General features: G+C 35.6%; 1 protein-coding gene and 1 long non-coding RNA gene across 7 annotated transcripts in view; one reads left to right on the plus strand and one right to left on the minus strand.

Moving 5' to 3' along the window:
* LOC117662944 (uncharacterized) overlaps positions 1 to 6,158 on the plus strand; it is a 36,054-nt gene extending 29,896 nt beyond the window's left edge. Inside the window, exons 3-4 of the long non-coding RNA XR_015732458.1 lie at positions 2,420 to 2,527; positions 5,321 to 6,158. This is a non-coding gene — a long non-coding RNA (uncharacterized LOC117662944). The remainder of the gene's footprint in view (positions 1 to 2,419; positions 2,528 to 5,320) is intronic.
* LOC117662942 (cholesterol transporter ABCA5-like) overlaps positions 1 to 21,897 on the minus strand; it is a 74,373-nt gene that overhangs the window by 26,595 nt on the left and 25,881 nt on the right. For all 6 annotated transcript variants that reach the window (XM_087887023.1, XM_087887021.1, XM_087887022.1 and 3 more), the window contains exons 11-26: positions 21,017 to 21,075; positions 20,531 to 20,641; positions 19,129 to 19,304; positions 18,413 to 18,532; positions 16,323 to 16,461; positions 16,107 to 16,197; positions 14,799 to 14,938; positions 14,388 to 14,507; positions 13,521 to 13,722; positions 11,933 to 12,102; positions 10,056 to 10,228; positions 7,403 to 7,540; positions 6,160 to 6,273; positions 3,644 to 3,814; positions 2,158 to 2,271; positions 593 to 730 (exon numbers count right to left, since the gene is read on the minus strand). In XM_087887023.1, coding sequence (XP_087743149.1) covers positions 593 to 730; positions 2,158 to 2,271; positions 3,644 to 3,814; positions 6,160 to 6,273; positions 7,403 to 7,540; positions 10,056 to 10,228; positions 11,933 to 12,102; positions 13,521 to 13,722; positions 14,388 to 14,507; positions 14,799 to 14,938; positions 16,107 to 16,197; positions 16,323 to 16,461; positions 18,413 to 18,532; positions 19,129 to 19,304; positions 20,531 to 20,641; positions 21,017 to 21,075 — 2,176 coding nt within the window. The remainder of the gene's footprint in view (positions 1 to 592; positions 731 to 2,157; positions 2,272 to 3,643; positions 3,815 to 6,159; positions 6,274 to 7,402; positions 7,541 to 10,055; positions 10,229 to 11,932; positions 12,103 to 13,520; positions 13,723 to 14,387; positions 14,508 to 14,798; positions 14,939 to 16,106; positions 16,198 to 16,322; positions 16,462 to 18,412; positions 18,533 to 19,128; positions 19,305 to 20,530; positions 20,642 to 21,016; positions 21,076 to 21,897) is intronic.

The following is a 21,897-nucleotide window of genomic DNA, read 5'->3' on the forward strand; positions in this document are numbered from 1 at the left end:
GCATTATGGTGCAAATTCATATTAATTGAAATGGAATGATGCTAAATGTAGTATCCAAATTATATGTTAAAAGAGTCTTCTTCTTATCTTCATTCAGCCTGAAGGTAACTTTCTCATGTTTTGATTCTCAGTTTATAAGGAGCAGCATCATAATCGTATTTAAGATAAAATATGGAAGTAATTTAACCCTATAGTCTAGTGAAATGACTTTTGCTATCCAAATGCTTTACACACTATCAATATCTACTCCTGGAGGTTGGGAAACACTTCACAGCACAATCTCCAATATTGTTAAGCATTAGTGGGGAGGACAGCCAACAAAAAACCCATAAATATGATTAAAATGAAGTCAGAATCACCCTTTAAAATATTTTCTGTTCCCATCCCTCCTGCATTGTAACTTATTGTCTTTCTTAACATACATGGTCTCCAATTTTATATTTATCCAGTATTTGTGTTAAGTAAATAATACACATATATAATTTTATAAACATATTCCTACACATACTGGTAGTAATTTAATTTATGTCAATTTATTCTCCTAGCATGTGCCAGAAATAAATTTACTGTTTCAATTTCTTAGAAAACCTACCTTTATAAAAGAAATGAGACACCCAATAAGAGGATAGATGGGAACAAAAATAGAAAAACAAACATGAAGAACAGCGGCTGTTGTGTAATACCACATAAAGAAGGCTACTTCGATGACAACAGAACAAACTAAAGCAGCCTGAAAGAGAAAAGAAAATTTAAAAGATTGTGTTATTTATTTTTATCCAGTGGCATTCCATGTCCCCGGCAAATGGCATCAAATACATATGAGAAAGACATTGTAGCTAACGTATAATGGCATCTCAGGGTGCAGGGTTAGCCTTAGCCCTTTGGCATGTTTAAGATTTAGTAATTTAGTAAATTAAGGAAAGTGGAGGAAAGCATTAAATAGCTTGGAGGAAGGGAGGACAACATAATCTGAAGAAGTAGATTATCTGAATCCTTTTCAGTGGGAGTTCAGGATGAGATATAGTACTGAAATATAGTTATGGCTGATCTTTGAAGGGGTTGAAATGGGCTTGTGTGTCCATCTGGATTTTTTTTTGGTGGCTTTCAATACTATTGACCATAGCATACTTATGGACTGGCTTAGGGAATGTTCTGCAGAGCTTCTCTTTCCTCTGTGGTCAGTTCCAGTTTGTATTCATAGGGATGGAGGGAGAGAAGCCACAGGGTAAGATTATTCAGTGGCATGAGGTACAGCATACTGATGGTCCTCAGCTGTACATCTGCACTGAGGCGGGACAAAATGGTGCCACCCAGGTGCTTACTAAGTTCTTGGAGGCTGTAAATTTTTGATGGGAAAGAACACTGGTTGCAGTTCAACTCTAGCAAGACAAAATGATTCTGGGCTTTTTGGATCCCTCTGGATCTGGACAATTGTCATCTTTAAATCTCAAAAGAGTAGCACTCCTCTGGAGAGTTTGTGCACAATTTGAAAGCCAATGCCCATCCATGTTCATTCATGCTTTACTCATTTCCCATGTATTGTACATGAAAACCATCTAAATTTAAACTGGTTCAGATTAGAACAGGACACACAGTTTTGAGTGCTCCAAGGTTTGCACCATAGCTATCCAAGCTGCACTGGCTCCCAATCTCCTTCTGGATGCAATTCAAGATGCTAGTTATTATCTTTAAAGCTCTGCATGCATGGGACAGGTTATCAACAGGACTGGCTACACCTGAGAGTATCTGCCTGCCCTGCCAAATCAGATAGGATAGGTGTGCTCCAGACCTTCTCTATTAAACAATGTAACCTGGCTGGATCTAAGAGGTGTGCCTTCTCTGTAAAAATACCTCTTCTTTGGAACAGCCTTCACTTCAAGATCTGGAGGCCCCTTTCCTCTTGGCTTTTCAGAAGACTTGTGAACACCTGGTTCTTCCCCCAGGCAATGGGCCAGGATAGAAATTTAAACCAACACATGTGTAACTGGCATAGAGTTGTTATGATGTCCTGGCTGAAGTGTGTCATTTAAAAAAAAAATGTTGTGGGGTTGGTTTTTTATTTTTCATACATCTATAGTGGTCTGTTTATTGCTAGCCACCAGGGTTATACTGTATAAGAGGGATGGGTCATACAAACAACAAATAAGTTTAACTTACCACTGAAAAAATAAATGACCAAAATTCTTTGGTATTTTGTATGGCATTAAAGCTGAAGGAGACAATATAATTAAACATAACAACAGATGGTACGTAGCCAATAAGGCAAAAAATCTGCAAGTGAAAAGAAAATTCTTAGTTGACTTTTTAAGATCAGGGATAAAGAAAGTAGTACATAAGCCTAAAAGAATTTTCTAACAGGCAAGCTATGAGGCCGCTTAATTCCTGCTCCTTTTCTTCTGTTCTCATCTGTTTCATATAGATACAGCTGTCCTATTCTTCAAGCTGAAGCTGAGGCTCAAATAGTTTGGCCATCAAATGAGAAGAGAGGACTTGCTGGAAAAGACCCTGATATTGGGACAGATTGAAGGTAAAAGGAGAAGGGGATGGCAGAGGATTAGATGGTTAGTGTCACTGACACAACAAACATGAATTTGGGCAAACTCCAGGACACAGTGCAAGGAGGGCCTGGCATGCTATATCCATGGACTCGCGAAGAGTCAGACACAATTTAGCGACTGAATAATAAAATTATTCAAAACTCTTCTTGCAGTCACTGATGAAAATACGTATTTGTGCAACATTTTTTGTAGGAACTGTGATAGAAGAGGTACAGAGGAGTCTGTGGAGTCCCTGGTGCATTGGTGAAATCCAATTTTCTTTACTACCGGTTCTGGGGGTGTGGCTTGGTGGGCATGGCTTGGTGGGCGTGGCATGGGAAGGATACTGCAAAACCTCCATTCCCACCCCACTTTGGGGCTAGCCAGAGGTGGTGTTTGCCGGTTCTCCGAACTACTCAAAATTTCCGCTACCCGTTCTCCAGAACCTGCTGAATTTCACCCCTGCCCTGGTGTTCTCTGAGCTTGGTTGGTTTGTTTGCACAGTCTGGAAACAAACAACCAAGCTAAGAGAGCACCAAGGACTCCATAGTTCAACCCTGAACTCAGTCTCCTCTACTGGAACAGAGGATTCTCTTGTTAATGAAAATGGTTGGAAAGTAATAATGCAACACTAATAAAGAATGATGTGAAAAAAATATATTCTAGCAACAATGCTGAGTTTTCACTAGATAAAAACATCTTGCATAAAGAACCTCCTTATGTCTGCAATATTATAACCCATTTCCAAAAGAAGCAAATTTTTAATTATGCTTTTATTGTTTCCCTAGCCACAACATGAGATCCTGGTTTAGATTTGGCATACTAGTAGAAATGAGCAATTCTAATAAATAAATTAGACATTCTTATTACACCAAGCAATAATCAGTCATTTTTTTTAGAAAATGAATTATAGAAAAGCATTTGTTTCGAATTTTGCTTCTTAAGATAAATCAATACGGGCTAACTGATAACGTAGTTTTCAATTTTGAAAAAAAAAGTAAAAATATTCTTATTCACTTTTGTGGAGAGACAGTTTAAAATCCAAATGTATTCACAATAAAATGAAAAAATAATAGGAAATGTATTTGTTGTAAAATAGTACTTACCACAGCAAGAAACTTTTCAGGGAAAAAATAAACTCCATGATGAAATACAAATAAACTTCCTACCATAAGAAGAAGAATTATATAAAATAATGGGATATCAATTAGTGCTTGTCCACACCAATAAGCAGAAGGATAAAGTCCAGAGATTTTAAGTTGGGTGTAAGCTCTTGTCTACAAAATAAATAATAGATAGGTCAATAGGTAGGTAACATATTGTGGCAGTAGATCTCATCATTCATCCTGATTTTGCTCTTTCTGTTTGTAGCTGATATGTTAATATTAAACATATCTACATGCTATATATGGTACATTTTTAAAATACTGAACCATTATATAATCCTAATGCTGGAAGAATATTAAAGTTTATTAAATTTAATCAACAAAAACATTAAGTTATTTTTGAAAAATGGACAAAACATTGAGACATGAATAAAACTGGATCCAAAAACAATTCATCAAGTTAAAAAAAATTAGGTACATCTTAAAGACTGGAAAAAAATTAAAAGACAGATAAAATAGTACATACTAGAAGTGATAGTAATTACATAGTGCCTTAGAATCCTTAGAGTGATCAGCAATTATAGTTAGGATAGTGATTAAATCTAAATATAGCTATGAGAGTCAGCCAAAATATAGATAAACCTCTCCTAATGGTGCTTCTTCAAATTTTATCTTGTCCATAGTATGGATGTTAATAATTGTGATACAGATTTCACTGAGAGCCGATTTGCACATTGCTTTCTGACTAGACTTTGCAATGGCACTGATATGTACATGAAATGAAGTTCTATAACAATGTTTCTGGAAATTTAAAAAGTTATACCCCACTGCCTGTTTAGCTTCTCCCTTCTAAATTGCACTCTGACTTGGCTCAATTGTTATACAGGCCCAATAGGCCATGTCATGATGCGAGGTCTTCTCTTAATGAACCATATGGTCTTTGGGTTATGATGGCAAACTGGGTTTGCCATTGCTGACTGATGTGGTTTTGTGATGTTGCACTTTACAACCATGTCACTCAGCAATGGAAATTCTGGTCCCAATTGCTGTTGTAACCTGAGAAGTACCTGTAACATGAAATCAGTTAAAATGTCTTTTAAGTTATTTCAACTCCTTTAATGGTAATTGAGATGTGATATATAAAAGAAAATTAATATGGACTCAATCAAATATTTCTGTTGCTTCAGGAAAATATTCTAACTGTGGCATATAAACCATCCAGGTTGTATCACTAAGGTTTTGGCATTTAACAGAATCATAGGACGGTATAAGGGATCTCGAAAGTCTTCTAATCCAACTCCCTCCTAGGGCAGATCAACTCAGACAAATGGCCATCCAACTCATTTCAGAATCTCCAGAGATGAAGTGAGATAATTCCATGAGACAAGCTGCCCCACTATTTAATAGTTCTCACAGTCAGGAAATTCTTCCTTATTTTGAGTCTGGATCATCTTTGTAAAATTTACAATTAGTGGTATTTGTTCTAACTGTGGGCACTAGAGAAAATGAATTCATACTCTCTTCCCATACCTGACAGCCTTTTAGGTATCGGGAAGACTGCTATCATATCTCTTTTCTTAAGGCTGAACTTTTTTTAACCATTCTTCTTCATAGAATACTATTTCCAATATCCCAATTATCTTTGTTGCTTTTCTCTGTATCATTTCCGTTTCTCAGCATTCTTCTTGTATTATGGCATCCCGAATTGGATTCAATATGCCAGATGAGGTCTGTCCAGGGCAGCATACAAGCAAAACTTTACTTCCCGTGAAATTGACAGATGTCTATTGATGCAGACCAAGATTGCATTGGCTTTTTTGACAGCAGCAACACACTGTTGACCCATGTCCATTCGGTTATCTATCAGGACACCCAGGTTCTTCTTAGAAGTACTACTGTTGATCCAGGTTCCATCTACATTGTACCTCTATATGTATAGAAGTCTACATTGCTTGCAATTTTGTTGGAAAAGAGCCAAAGTCTATCAAGATCTTTTTGACATTGAGCCTGTTTTCTGAAGTGTTAGCAATCTTTTCCATCCCCAACAAGCTTCACATTATCTACAAAATTGCTGAGCATCCCCTTTATCCTTTTTTTTAAAAAAATGTTGATAAATACTGTGCCAGGACAGAATCCTGATGCATATTTCTTTTCATGGAGACATACCGGTACATTCATTGAGGACCATAAATTGGCTATGATTATTCAACAATCCATTTGGTAGTGGCAACATCACACTGTTCTATTTAATCAACATAAAACTTGTTTTTTAACACAGTCATACTGGTTTCTAATAATCACTTTCTTCCTTATACACTCACTGCTTGATTATCTTTTCTAGCATTTTCTCAGGTATTGATGCCAAAACTAACTCAAAGGCACACCACAGAAATGGGCATATCAGTCCACAGGTTATTAGTTCCTTATTTTTATTGTACTGGGTATGTTTTAAATTGTATACCATCCAGAGTCTGTCCATCCACTTGATATAATAAAAAGATATTATGATTTGTTACCTTGTGGTTTTCTGCATTCTCCATGGCAAAATATGATGGCATTCCAGTGACAAGAACTCCTAGTAAGACAGCTTCAAAATACAGCACAATAGTGAAAACTGTGTCAGTGATTTCCTGAGAATAAGAGATTTTTGTGTAAGAAATTTTTGGGGAAAAAAAACAAACTTGAAATCTAACAAAGTCTAAACATATGGCCTGCTTATTTTGGTATGCTATAGATCATGCCTCATTAACTGCATTTCATGTGTCTCATATTAAATAATCCTACAATACCACCTAATTCCAATCTGTAATTACATTAAAAAATAGGCAGAATTCTAGAACTTTAAATAACATGTTTAAACCCCAAAAATTAGAAATACAATTTTCCTTTCTGATGTATCACCCAATACTGACAAAAATGAATCCACATTACATTTCAAAACTGCTCTGCAACCATTTCTAGCCACTACCACAAGGCTTAATACTAGGTGTTTTTCCCTTTTATATTATCCCTTCCTATAATTGATAAATTTCAAGATACCTATACATTCTTTATAATATTAAAACCCAGGTTATCCCTACATTAAGATGCAGAGAATTTTTTATCTTGCCATGGAAGTATGAGCTGTATTGTGCTGTGAGCTATACTATGCAATGTATTTGGTTCTAGAATTCTTTCAAATCATAAAGCAGAGAAAATGAAGAGCATTACATGCATGAAAGGACTAAAATCATTTTTGAGCCAAGACTTAAAGAGGTCTCAACTTTCATAGTTGGTAGTTCTTTAAATTATTACCAGAAAGATGGAGGCACAGCTTATAACCAATTGAGAATAAGTGTATGTCATGAGCATTTTAAACCAGATCAGTCACTGCAACAATCTATTATACACAATTAGAAAAGTACACTTTCTTGAAAGCATATGTTGAGACTTTCCAATTTTCATTTTTTAGGGGATCTCTGGCCTCAAGTGGCATTTCCCAGCTTAGAATTTCTTCAGCATAAATGCATGAAATTTATTCTGAAAATTTGTATTATGTAAATGGTAAAACTAAAGCAAATGAAGTTTGAAAATACATGTACAAATGCCAATGTAAAAAAATGCTTAGTGAGTAACATCAATCAATTGAATCAGATTGGAGCTATAGTAGAATACTGGAAAGAATGGCCAAAATCTTTTAATTCCTAATATATAACATCATTATCCATCATTTTATGAAGAATTTATAATATCAGCATTTGGACTTTCACATTTACTTACTTGAAAGAAAGGGTTACTCCAAACTTCGATCTTTTCAGTTATGTTTGCACTGTATAGATAGAAGTTGCTAATAATATTCATCATAACAGGTAAAGAATGTATCATGGTGCGATTAAAAGCAGCAATAAAGATATAACTCTGCAACAGCAAAGATAAAAATTAAACATTTATATTTATGAGAATATATCTGGGTATAATGCAACAAGTGATAAATATCTCATTGCAAAAAAGGAACTAAAATGAACTTTTAGAAGCATAAAATGATGCAATATGGTATCATTCATGTTATTTAAAATTTAAATAAATGAAATCATTAAAACAGATGTAAATTTCTTTATGATGTGATCACAAGGTATTTCTGCAACTCTGCTGAATCCTAGGTGGTATTGTCAAATGGTTTACTAGATTTGGTGATTATCCTGAAACCCAACCCAACCCAACCCAACTCTTCTTTCTTTCTTTCTTTCTTTCTTTCTTTCTTTCTTTCTTTCTTTCTTTCTTTCTTTCTCATTCCTCTCCCCCCCTCTCTCTCTTTCTTTGTTTCTCTCTCTCTCTTTCATTAATTGATATGCTGTCCACCTCACTGTTGAAGTAACTCCGGGTAGCTTAGAAAATGGTAAAAAGATAATATGATTAAAATTAAGGAAGATTAAATAGAGACTAAAAACCAAAAGAACAAATGACATGGGGGTGGGGAACCACCCTCTGCAGCCTGTAGCCATCTTCAGCATAGAGCACCCCGATCAGGCTATTACTCTCTGATCTAATCATTGAAATCTATTCATTAGTTAACAATCCACATGCAGTTAGATGGAGAAGTTATTTCCTGGCACACACAATTGAACAGACTAATTAATACACTTGTATGAGCCTCCTTAGCAATTTGTCAGAACTGAATAGAACCTTGATATAGGAGAAGAACAGGCAGAGCCGGGGGGACGAAGTTAAGCGAGTCAGCAGTCTAGAATCATTACATTCCCACGAATGATCAAAGTCCAACCACTCTTGAGCCTCTCTTAAATTCCACTGACCCTTATCTAGTGTCAATCCTTGGTATTGAACAGTTTGTTGATCAGATTTTCATGTATAGACTTGAGCAATAAATCTTAACTGCAATTTAAGATATGGTCCTGATTTCTTACACCTGACAGTTTATGAATAAACCTTAATTTGCTGAGAATGAAATGGAGAGACGACCTATTTTCTTTTTGTGATGCAACTCATGGGCAGCCTTTGCTACCACAATAGGGCCGCAGTGGCTATGGATTACCTCCAGAAACAGAGGCAGCACATTTCTTAATGCCAGAGGGGAGACAGGGGAAAGCTCTTTAAATTTAAATCTTATTTGAAGATGTCACCGAGACCAATAATTAGCCTCTGTCGGAACAAAATGCTGTACTGGATAACCTTTAGCTTGATCTAGTGGAGGCTCATGTAGTTTTGTGTTTACTAGTGTAACACATAAAATAACAGGCATTTTTCTTGTATTTGGTAGCAGCTGCTATGCAACAGAATGAATATCCTTTAAGGAAGATTTCTTTGATACATATTTTTGGCAGGTTTTCTTTATCCTCAACACCTTCACTTTGGGGGTGGGGGAATGAATTCTGCTTGGGCCAACTGTTTTCATGTTTCTTACTTAAGAAACCCTGTTGGAGGATTTTTTTTTGTTTGATCTGAATGGATTATGATTGAATGTTTAGACCGGGATGTACATTGTGTGTTGTTATTATCTCCGAGACAGATGAGTGATTAAGAAATTTGAAAGATAAATAAATAAACTTATTATTTTTGTTGTTGTATAGTTTTATTTATTATTGGATTACATTTTTATTGCACCTTTATTATTTTATAAGTAAGTCAAGGTGGCAAACCTACCTAACATTCCCTCCTCTAATTTTCCTGACAACAACCTTGTGAGGTGGGTTGGGCTGAGAGAGTGACTGGCCCAATCACCAACCGGCTTTCATGCCTAAGGTAGGACTAGAACTTACCGTTTCCTGGCTTGCAGGCCACCACCTTAACCATTATATCAAAGTGGCTCCTTTCCCAATATTAAACCTCTGTGTCCCACCCAGAGTTGTTGTCCTGAGATGGGAAGCTATATATATTGTTTGTTTGTATGAATGAATGAATGAATGAATACATAAATGAATAAAATTTTTTGTTATTTTAACCTTTCCCTATGTTTTATGTTGTTTTAAAAAAGCACTTCACATTTGAGATGGATAGGCAACATTTTAATGGCTGGGACGTTGCATTTCATATTTTGGGGACAGGCAAAGGATCAGTAAGAATGGGAGAGGCAAAATCATTCATATACACAGGGCTAGAATTTCATGCCCTGTTCCCCACGCCTCTGGGGACTGGGCAATTGCAGTCACAGTGGTTTCTGGGTGTCCCAAATGAACACCAAATATTATTTAAAATAAATGCTAATATTCATTTTATGGATATATATACATTTTATTCCCTCACAGAACTGAAGTATCCAAAAGCAATTCACCATCTACAAATTTATTAACCTGAGATTGTTCTATCCTTAGCAAATCTGATACATTTGTTTTCAGATCATATTGTACAACTGCATATAATTGCACACACATTTTACTAAATTCCTGTATATTCAAAGAGAATTATTATCTTTTCTTACCTTGTCTACTTTAAGTACATTTAATGCTGCACTATGTGGGGCAAGCGACACATATATACTGTTGTTTAATGCTGTATTGTGGAAATCTGCTGATTCATAATCACTGTCATTGCGTACCTCTGTAAGTATATTCTGGTTTCTAAGAGCACTAATTAAGTCATCTATGTTTGACCCTAGAATTAAAAAAAGGAGAACATGGCATAAAAATATCACAACTATTCCATACATTCAGAGCAATTTAAGTATACAAAATTTAATCACAGTTAACCCTAAAAAGAGATTCAGGTACAATGATCTGGACAGAGGGATGACAATATTTTTTTTTTAAAAGTGGGTCCTTTTCAATTCTAGGGAGCCTTAGGAAATGGCATGAGTGGGATGGACCAGAATGACAAAAGCAAAATTGCAGCATCATGAAACACCTTTTATAGCACAAAGGGAAAGAGATTATGATGCAACCTTGCTTTTGTTCCTGCAGATGCATACAAGGTCAGGCTCTCCATTGGCCATCTCTTAGTTTGAAACCTACATGCAAATATGCAGCTGAACCTTATAATTCATAGCCTCCTTATCCATAGTTTGTCTATATGAACTTGAATTCATTATTCATGACAATCCACTTTGCACATCCGTTTTTTTTAGTACACGTGTTCTACGCAATCTGCCATTTTGCTCTGCAGAAATATGGATGTAGCTTCCAGTCAATTTATCAGTTGCCCGAGCATTATGCAATGTTCCTAACATTTAAAACAAGTTGCTACTTCCATGGTAAAAACGAAGAACTCTACAATGGCTTCCCTTACTCACTATAATTTCTCATCAATCCACAATATTCTTTAAAATGCTAAATAGAGAGATGTAGTGCTGCTAATTTCAATTGTGGAATTAAGAACCCCAGGCCTTCTTTATTTTATTTTGTAATCTTTGCTTTTTATTTTTATTGCTATTTATTTTTATTTTATTTTTATTATTATGAATACAGTGGTACTTCAGTATTCATCATTTAGTTCCAGGATGTGCTGTGAGTACCAAAAACAATGAGTACCAAACAATTTTTTCACATAAGGAATAACATAGTGAGTCACAAGGCAGCCGGCATTAACAAGTTCTAACTGTGCAGTGAGTACCAAACAAACAATGAGTATCGGGACAAAATGTTCACATCAAAATGTGTTGAGTACCAAATTTGATGATTTTCAAAGCAGTTGAATACCAAGGTACCATTTTACTGTATTTTATTTTGAAAATTATTTCCTTAAATTTTTTATTACTTATTCTTTATTTGAAATAAAACTGAATGAGAGAACCTAAGATCTAAAGTGGCTACCATACAGTTATTTCTCTTCTATGATTTTTGGGAGAATCTCTGTTGTCTTTTGAATCATTTTCCAGCTTTTAAACACCCCCATAGCCCCGAGATATTGTATCAATACAGGTAATCCTAGCTTACTGACTGCCTCGGTCAGCAACCATTCAAAGTTACAACAATGCTACAATAGTTTATGACTGGTCCTCCAACTTGCACTCTTCACAGTCATGTGATCTTGGGGAAGCTGGCAGGAAGTTGCACGTCACCCTTACATGATGTTGCACTTAACAATCCAGTGATTTACTTAATAATTGCAGCATAACAGAAGTTGTAAGTCTGGCACAGTCACGTAATGCTTCACTTCACTACAACATCAGTTAGCGATGGAGTTTCCAGTTCCAATTTTGTATTTTGTTTCGAAAAGCTAGGATATACAACAAACTAGGATAGAACAAGAAAGTCCACCTGTAGTGGATTTTATAAATGAAATAAAGAACTGGAAATGCCAGGAATTGAAATAAAACCAATCAGTATATTGCATTTAAAATGTAGTTGTTAAATTTCTTACCAGTGGAGTTTTGAATAAGAAGACTAGTTTTGTACTTGTCATATGTTTCATTGGTCTTAAGAAAATATAAATTTGGAGATAGCTGTATGGGGACTACAGCTTTTTTCAAATAGTGATGTACAACAAACATAAAAATCTGAATAACAAGAAACAGTGTAAATAACAAAAATCTGAAAGAAAAGAAAAAGCAGAGGTCCATTTAAGAACTAGATCAGAATTAGGCAGGCTTTGAGGAATTCATTACATTACACTACATTATAGTCCATCAGTTTGTGACTAAAGGTATCTTGAGATATTGAGAACTGTAATTAAATGGTTTTAAATGTGAATTTTTCTTATATTGTAACACACACAGGTTATAAATAAGCTTATAAATACATTTAAAACTCTCAGTATACAATGAAATGCAGCAAGTAGCAAGAAGGGGAATAAGATTGTAGAACTAGCAAGTAAGGTGTTTGCATCCAGTGTTGATATCAGTCAGCTGTTGGTACAAGCTATAAATTGTAGGAATCATCATTATCTGAAAAAAGAATGTTGGCAGTAAAATGTAAAAATTTAGTGTCAATTTACCAATATGCAAATAGACTTCAGTTGGTATATAAGTCTAAGTGCTATTGCTACTGCTACAGGAATAACTTTTGAAGAAACACTACAAGAAATCATAATAGCTGCCAGTGGGGACATTTGGAGCAACTGTTGTTGCCTTCTTGCCATCATCTGGCAAGGTGTTACATGGGAGCGACGTGGCGCTCCCATGTAACACCTCTCCTGCGCGAGCTGCACTGGCTCCCGGTGGTCTTCCGAGTGCACTTCAAGGTTTTGGTTATCACCTTTAGAGCGCTCCATGGCTTGGGACCTGGTTATTTACGGGACCACCTGCTACCACCAATAGCCTCCCATCGACCAGTACGCTCCCATAGAGAGGGGCTCCTCTGGGTGCCGTCAGCCAAACAATGTCGACTGGCGGCCCCCAGGGGGAGAGCCTTCTCTGTGGGGGCACCTACTATCTGGAACGAGCTCCCCCCGGAGATACGGAGGATCCCGGATCTGCGTACCTTCCGTTGCGCACTCAAGACCTTCCTATTTCATCAAGCCAGCCTGACCTAAGTCTTTCCCCTTTTTATATGGAAATTTTAAATCTGGTTTTAAAACTATTGGGGTTTTAAATTTGTTCAGCCAAATTATTTAATTTGTTTTAATCTATTTTAAATTTTGTATTTATATGTTTTATTCCATGGCTGTTCACCACCCTGAGTCCTTCGGGAGTAGGGCTGTATACAAATTCAATAAATAAATAAATAAATAAATAAATAAATCTTCCTTCAACTGCTGTTGCCACCTCTTACCATCATCTTCCTTCAACTGCTGCCACACATTTCTTGCCTCTGGAATGGAGGCACATTCCAGCATCATCATTGGAATGATGATGCCGTGCTTCAAAAAGGGCCTCATCCATTACCCAACCATTTTGAAAATAGCCCAGGCTAGTTGAAAGTGACCATACATTATTCATGCTTTTAATTGCTTCTGTTATAACAACAATATCTGCTTTTAAATCAGATTAATTCAAAGTTGAGATACTTACACCACTGCCACTGACTTAATTTCACGTTTTAAGTTGAGGAAATGAACCTTTGCCATAGTCGTGACTTGTTTTTTCCAGAGAGATTTCTTGTTCACCACATAAGATTTTACTTCAGAGAGCATTAGTAGGGTCTGCTCTAATTCATCAGTAGATTTTGTATCCATTTCTTCTTCTACATTTTCTGAGTTGAATATACTAAAATCTAAGAAAGAGAAAAGAATAGCTTGGGCAGCTTTACTTCCAAGTAGATTGGTGTATGTGTGTGTGAATATATATAAGTAGTCCTCAATTTACAGCCAATCATTTAGTGAGCATTTGAAGTTACAATGGCACTGAAAAAAGTGATTTATGATTGTTTCTCCACACTTACAACTGTTGCAGCGTCCCCATGGTCATGTGATCAAAATTCAGAAACTTGGCAAGTGGCATTTATGATGGTTCCAGTGTTCTGGGACCATGTGATCACCTTTTACAACCTTCTGACAAGCAAAATCAATGGGGAAGCCAGATTCATTTAACAACCATGCTATTAACTTAACAACTTCAGTGATTCATTCACTTAACATCTGTGGCAAGAATGGTTGTAAAATGGGGCAAAACTCAACAACTATCTTGTTTAACAGAAGAAAATTTGGGCTCAGTTGTGGTCATACTTTGAGGACTACCTGTACAAAATGTACTACCTCTACAAGTGAAGCTTCCATCCCAAAAATGTCATTGCCCAACCCAATTTTAAAAAATGGGAAATTCTACTATTCTATAAGCTGAAATATAATTGAATAATGAAACAATTACTAATGAGACAACTTTTACGATATTGTATTTAAAACACAGTATAGGAAGTTAGGCAATTTTTTCCCACCTTACCTGCTTGGTCAATCTCTGCTTCAGCTTCCAACTTGAGGAAAACATCCTCCAAGGTTGTCATGGAAACACCATAAGAAATAACACCCAAATGAGCATGGGTATCTAGATCAGCAAACAGCGCTACAAGAAAAAGTAGCCACGGGGATCTTAGTAATTAATTTGTAAATGCCATCATGTTTCTCTGCAATGCCCTTTTTACAATTGCTCAATGAATGGTCTTCTAATTTCCCCAAAACTTTATTCCAAAAGCAGGAAAACAATAATGCTTAGGTAATAAATGTATCTGGGGTTAGTTGTTCTCTGTTAAAGTAACCACCAATTAACTCTCTATATATTAATATTATAGTCTTTGAGCTCAAGTGCAATTAGAAACATAGCATTCTGCTTTTCTCTGCAATTCAATAGTTATACCTGAAAATTTGTCCATATCTTTAAATGGTAATGCATATATCAGTTGTTCTTCGTTCTGTTTTAGCAAACTTGATCCGGGGATGTGCTGTCTGATGACAGATGCTGTAGCTTCTGTGTTACAATACCTATCTATGTGCATACTAAGAAACACATATAGACATCATTGTTTTGCAAAGGAATGCACAACATTCATTATAGGAATAAGAAGAATTACTCCTCCTTACTGCTGCCTGTATCTGTATTTTCATAATCCAATTCATGAAGGGTATTCATAAATATTATTTGTTACCATCCTAAGGGTGCTTACAATATAAAGTAGTAAAATTTAATAAATTTCAGCAAAACCTAAACACTTTAAAAAAATGACTACTGAACAACTCAACACAAAAGTCCAACAATTTTAAATTACAGACCAGAGAGGTCAAGTATAGTTTAAAACCCCTTTAAATGATACCAGACCAAAGTCAGGAATATATAGGTGGTCCTCGACTTACAACCAGTAATTTAGTGACCATTTGAAGCTACAATGGCACTGAAAGAAATGACTTATGGCCGATTTTCACTCTTACAAACATTGCAACATCCACATAATAATGTAATCAAAATCAGAACACTTGGCAACCGGTTCACGTTTATGACAGATGCAGTGTCCAGGATCATGTTATCACCTTTTGGGGACCTTCTGACAAGCAAAGTCAATGGGGAAGCCAGATTTATTTAATAGCCATGTTACTAACATAACAACTGCAGTGATTTACTGAACAACTGTGGCAAGAAAGATTGTAAAGTGGGGAAAACTCACTTAACAACTCTCACATAGCAATGGAAATGTTGAGCTCAATTGTGGCTGTAATTTGAGGACTACTTGTAAAGGGTTCTTCACTAAGAGGTTTAAGCAATAATGGAGGAGCAGATAAATAAGACTTACTTGCTGTTTCCCTCGTATATTAATGCAAGCATAAGCAGTCCTTCAAATAATAACTGGACTCAAATTGTTTAAAGATCAATGTTAAGTACTCTGAATTGAGATTTAAAACTGAACTAGCAACTGACAGTAGGATAGACATTACAGATGAGCAGTCTAGTCTTAACAAAAACCTGAATAGCTATATTCCATACTAGCTGAAGTTCTCAAGTAATTTTCAATGACAGCTTCAAGCCAAGCATGGTAACCATGTTAATCATACAATCCAATTCATATTACGATCACCTAACAATGAAATAATTTCAATTTCAATGTGTTTAAAGAGCGGAAGTATTGAAGCAGGATTGGGACAGACATTAGAACAGAAAAGAAAGTGGTGGTACCTCAAACGATAGCCAATTCCCCATTTTGTCTTAAGGAAAAGGGAAGATCCAAGACATTTCAGCATTCCTTGAGAAATTACAGCTTTCCGATCTAGAAGTAGGCCAGAAGGGATCTTTATCATAAATAGATAAAGCTTATACGGTAGCAACCAAAAGTATCTTATTTATATTATGGATAATATATATCTAACCTAACAGGCCTCTAATTGAACATGCCTGCAAGAATGTCTGCTTCATCCATGAAATGGGTACTGAACACTGTCACATGGTTGGCTTTTCTGTTTTTCAAGAGGTTCCAAACTGTATGTCGGGAGCATGGATCCATACCAGCAGTTGGCTCATCCAAGATTAACACCTAAACAACAGCCAGGGAAAACAATAAATAAAACTGAAGTATTCATTTTACAAATACCAACGCTGCATGGCACCAAAACTATAGGAAAAATATCACCGTCTAAATGGTGTGGGAAGGTGGAGGGAAGTCCCATAAAGCCCCATGATGGGTGGAGTAACTGGAAAAAAAAAAAGTTTGCCGAGTACTAAAGGGGAAGGAGGCTGAATTATAGTTAATCCTTGCTTAACAATGGCAACTGGGACCAAAATTTCCACCACTCAGTGATGCAGACATAAAGCGCAATATCACAATATTGCATCATTTAGGGAAGGCAAGTCTCCATTGTTAATTGAGGATCACAGGTTCTGAACTGATGACCTCACTTGATAGCGACTTAAGATTTCCTGCTGATTTCCAACAAGTGGTGTTAATAGGGAAGTTTGCAGGAAATTGCAAGTCCTGTGTGATTTGCAACAGACTGGCAGATGGGTGAATGCAATGTATCCTAACTAGTCAGTTCCAAAATGCCTTATTTTGCTGTACTTCAAAAACACTGAAGATTAAGCTTGATAATACAGTGCAAAGACATGGGCTTGATCTTTATTTGCCCTGTCCTGTCAACTTTCCCAGCAAATTTGGCACAGAGCAATCTTTGCAGGGTGGGTAATAGACAAACACAGATAAGCACTATGGGAAGCTGGCCTTAATATATGCTTCAGCAAATGTCCCAATAAAAACACTTAAGTGTTGCATTCATTGCAAACAAGAGATTTTCATTGGCACCTCTTTGTCCAAAAAGATGCTGCTGCCTCATAGTACATTACCGTCTAAAAGTGAACATGTTTTATCTCACTAATAAGCCAGTCATGACTTAGAAATAATAAAATAAAAGAGCCTTGGTAGTACAGTGGTCTAAAGCATTCTGTTATTAAGACCAGCTGCCTACAATTACTGCAGGTTCGAATCTCGCCAGGCTCAAGGTTGACTCAGCCTTCCATCCTTTCTAAGGTAGGTAAATTGAGGACCCAGTTATGGGGGCAATAAGCTGACTTTGTATAAATATACAAAAGGATGAAGGCTATTGCTTAGCACATTGTAAGCCGCCCTGAGTCTCCGGAGAAGGGCGGCATATAAATCATTTTTTTAAAAAAAATAATAATAATAAAATAATAAAAAAAAATAATGTATATCTGTTTGGATTTATACCTTTGAGCAGAAAATCTGTGTGTGTGTGTTTGCGCACACATGTGTATCACATCCATGTGCAGGTCAAGGAAAAGTGGAAATTTGTCTGCTTCTATATGCTGAAAAAATCCTTTTCCAGAACTTCAGTTCACTGGTGTGGGTGTATAATCGTGAGTTGTTTTTGCTTGAATACAGTACTTATTTCTATTGACCGGCTGTAATTTTGAATTAAGGTTTCTTAATTTTTCTTTACTGACACCGTATATTACTAAATTAGTTATATGGTACTTTATGGTAATGTTATTTTGAATCTATTTTTAAAAAGTGTTGTTCAGATAACTGCCATAAGTATTTTAGACATAGAAGAACCCAGAATAAAATTTGGTGTTGTTTCTCTGTGGATATGGATGTACACATCTGAATAAATACCCTTATGTTCTGTAATTCCTTTTAGTATTCTTCAATGAAAATGTTTAGGCAGCTAGAAAGCCATGTGAAATCTAACCAAGTTCTTGTAAGGTGGTGTGTTTAAAATGCTCTTAAAATACTCTTTTTAAGATTAAGTAGGGCCAGTTGAGAGGAGGTAGCATATTCATGTATGGGAAAAGGTATTAATTGTTTAAGCTTTTGTTAAGGGGAATGCTGCTGTTGAAGATCTGCTTGGGCAAGTAATATTTTATTATTCCCAACTCTCCTAATTTGTACAACAGAATTATAGTTCAGTTTGTATGTGGCTTGCAACTGATAAGAGTATTACTACCAGTATTTCAGTTATTTTGCTATTTACCTTTGGATCACCAAGAATTGCAATTCCGATTGACAGCTTTCTTTTCTGTCCACCACTTAGTTTTTTTGCTTGGTTATCTTTAATGGGCTGCATATCCAAATCCAATAAAATTTTTTGGACCTTTCAAAATCAAGAATGAAAAATATTTAGAGACAATTAAGCAAGTAATCCCATAATTAATCAGGCTATTGTCACTAAAGCTCAAGGAATTTAAAAGTTTTGTAACTTACCATGATATAATACGTTATGAAAATAACTTAAACTCCATGTTATTTATGCCCTCCAATTTCAAAAACAATCCTACTCCGGAAGAGTTAAGGTGAGAGGTTTCCAAAACCAATGCAACATCCATCCATCCATCTACTCATTAAAGTGGTTTTTTAAAAAATATTTTGCTTCAGCTAATCATCTCTCTTTTAAAATAGTTCGAATTGGTATTTGAAAGTGCAAAAGAACTAGTAGCAGGAAAACCAACAATATTGATGCCTATACCTATCTCATGTCATTCTTTTATTTTTAATATTTTTATCCTAACTTCTGTAAACTTTTCTGTTTTATAAGAGTTCTCAAAATAAAGTAGCATAGTATGAAATCTGGATGTAAAAAATGCAGTCAATACATTATTACATATTCATGTAAAATTATCTTTGTTTTATTAAAGGACATATATGACACCATCCTGACAATTAAAAATAAATACATTGTATTCTACTCACCTCTTGTATCACATAATTGGGAGGTATTCCCTTAATTGCAGCAACTATTGACAAATTTTCTTCCACAGTTAATACATCAAAATATACATCTATTTGTTGACATACTCCAGTTATCTTTCTGGCATCTAACATTTCATCAATTTCAGAAACTCTGTATCCATAGATCGATGCAAATCCTGATAAAACACAAACAAGGAAGAAAATGATTGCTACTAAAATACATACACTCATGTATACATCACAAAAAATAATGGACTTTTACTGGACTGCGACCATAAAATAGCCATCAAAATTAGAGACTTCTTCAACAGGAAATCAAGAAAATGTCTCCCTTCCTGAATTTTCCCCAAGTTTAGGGGGCTTAAAACTAGAAAAAAATAAAATGAAAAAGTGCAGTATTTTCTGCATGTGTATTTTCATAGTTTGTAGAAAGGAAGTCAATCAAAATATTAAGTCCTATATGGCATGAGGCTTCGCGACTTGAGGGATGTCTTGTCTGGTAGATTTGATCCTGCAAGATTTGTGCATTCTGGATTCTTTTAATTAAACAGTTCATCTATCAGGATCCCAGAAGTGTGCCTTCTCTGTTGTAGCCCTTTGCAGTGAGGTTCCTCCTGAGAGCCAAATGACCCCCACTCTGCTGTTGTTTAGAACAGCCGTGAAAACCTAGTGATTGGTGAGGGAGAGGGAGACCCCTTGCTTCATTCCATTTGGTTTCACAAGTGTGCCATATTTTAATCTCATATGCTTTATTGTTTTTATACTTTCTTCTTTCGTTGTTGTAAACCACCCAGAGTTGTTGAGAATAGAGTAGCATTGGAATGATGGAGGATGGAGTGATGAAAATGAAGGTGATACAGTATTTCTTAGCATCATGTACACATCAATTTCTTTACAAATCCCCTCTCTTTACAAATTGAGATTTATTTGTACTTTGTTTTTATTTATCATTGGTGCATGGGTAGAAAAAGAAACAGAACAAAGGGATAAGCAAGTGAACAGCAAGATTACACTCTCAATATCCGATTCCAACATCCTGCAATTATTAAGTTCCAGTTAGTTGAAATGGAACTCAATGTATAATTAAAAGGGAGCAGAAATAACTTATTCATAACAGAAATGTCAAGCTACATGCAAATATTCTGCACTGCACGGGGTAGAATATTGCTATGGAAAAATTTGCAATCCTTTCTCCTAAATTCTGGGGTGGAAGTTTTGATCAATTGGAAAGTACAGCAATAGGTTTTATGCATTATATTATGCACTATTTTAGGTTTATTTATATATATATATATATATATATATATATATATATATATATATATATATAACCTAAAATAGTGCATTTTCTCCTTACTTGCCATTAAATATGGCAAGTCAAAATTATTTTGATCATACTTACCATCAGAAGGTGGGCACAATCCACACAGAATGTTCATTAATGTTGTTTTGCCAGTTCCATTATGTCCAAGTAATGCTGTAATCTGGCCCTCATATATATCAAAGGATAAATCTAATAAAATAATGACATGATTATACCAACAGGGGAGAAGTCAATTATGTTATACCACACTACTTATGTATTTATTTATTTATTTATTTATTCAAACTATATGCCACCTTTCTCCGGAAACTCAGGGCGGCTAATAATGTAATCATTACATTACTATTAAACATTAAGACACTTAATATAAAACTGCATTCACCTTTGAAAAACGATTTCTGTTTAACATAATATTAACATAGTAAACTCACAGATTATTTAATATGCCATTGAACATGAACTTGCCAACGTGCAAGTTTCTAGTTATCAGAAGACAAGAAAACACCACTTAAAACCTCAAGGATTTTTATTACAATAAATAGTTGATAATACCAAAATTCTTACTTTTTAAAGTCTCCACAGTTTCACCTTTTTTAACAAAAGATTTCTGGACAGAGTTGATTCTGAAAGAAAACATGGTAATTTTTTTTAATGAAAGCTAAACTCTGATCATATTTCATCAAGATAAAAGCAAGCAATATGAAAGAATCATTATGTTAACATGAATATTACTCAAGTCTAAATTAACGCTAACTGAAGACTCACAAAGCATCGCTGAGAGTTTCTCAGTTTCTGAGAGCTCTTAAGTAAAGAACATGTCTAAATTCAGTGTCCTATTGGATTTTAACTTTCTTGTCAACGTAAGAAATAGTTATTGAATTCAGTACAATACTGCTATTAAAGGCAAAAGGGCACATTTCTTAATTCTAAAGACACTGTATATCAGTGGCGAAATGTAAAATTTGTTACTACCAGTTCTGTGGGCGTGGCTTGGTGGGGGGGTAATGTGACTAGGTTGGTGTGGCCAACTTTTTTTAAAAAAAAACTTTTAAAAGCATTTTTTCTACAACCTCTTCAGCCAAAGAGGTTGTAAAAAAATGCTTTTAAAAGGCTCTGATGATCTCAGCTGAGTTGCCTGATTGTCAGAAGCTTTTGTTTTCTTTTAAAAGCCTCTGATGATCAGGCAACTTAGCTGGGATCGTCAGAGCCTTTTAAAAACATTTTTTTAATAACTTATTTGGCTGAAGAGGTTGTAGAAAAAAATGCTTTTAAAAGTAAAAAAAAAAGCCTCTGATGATCACGCGGCTCAGCTGGGCATGGGGGGTGGGGGGTGGGCAGGAATTTTTGCTACCGGTTCTCCGAACCACCTGCTGCCATCGCTACCAGATCAGGTGATCCGGTCCGAACTGGGAGCATTTCACCCCTGCTATATATCACTTACAGAA

The sequence above is a fragment of the Pantherophis guttatus genome, chromosome 2 (assembly GCF_059756535.1).
Source record: "Pantherophis guttatus breed Tessera chromosome 2, ASM5975653v1, whole genome shotgun sequence".
NCBI lineage: Eukaryota > Metazoa > Chordata > Lepidosauria > Squamata > Colubridae > Pantherophis > Pantherophis guttatus.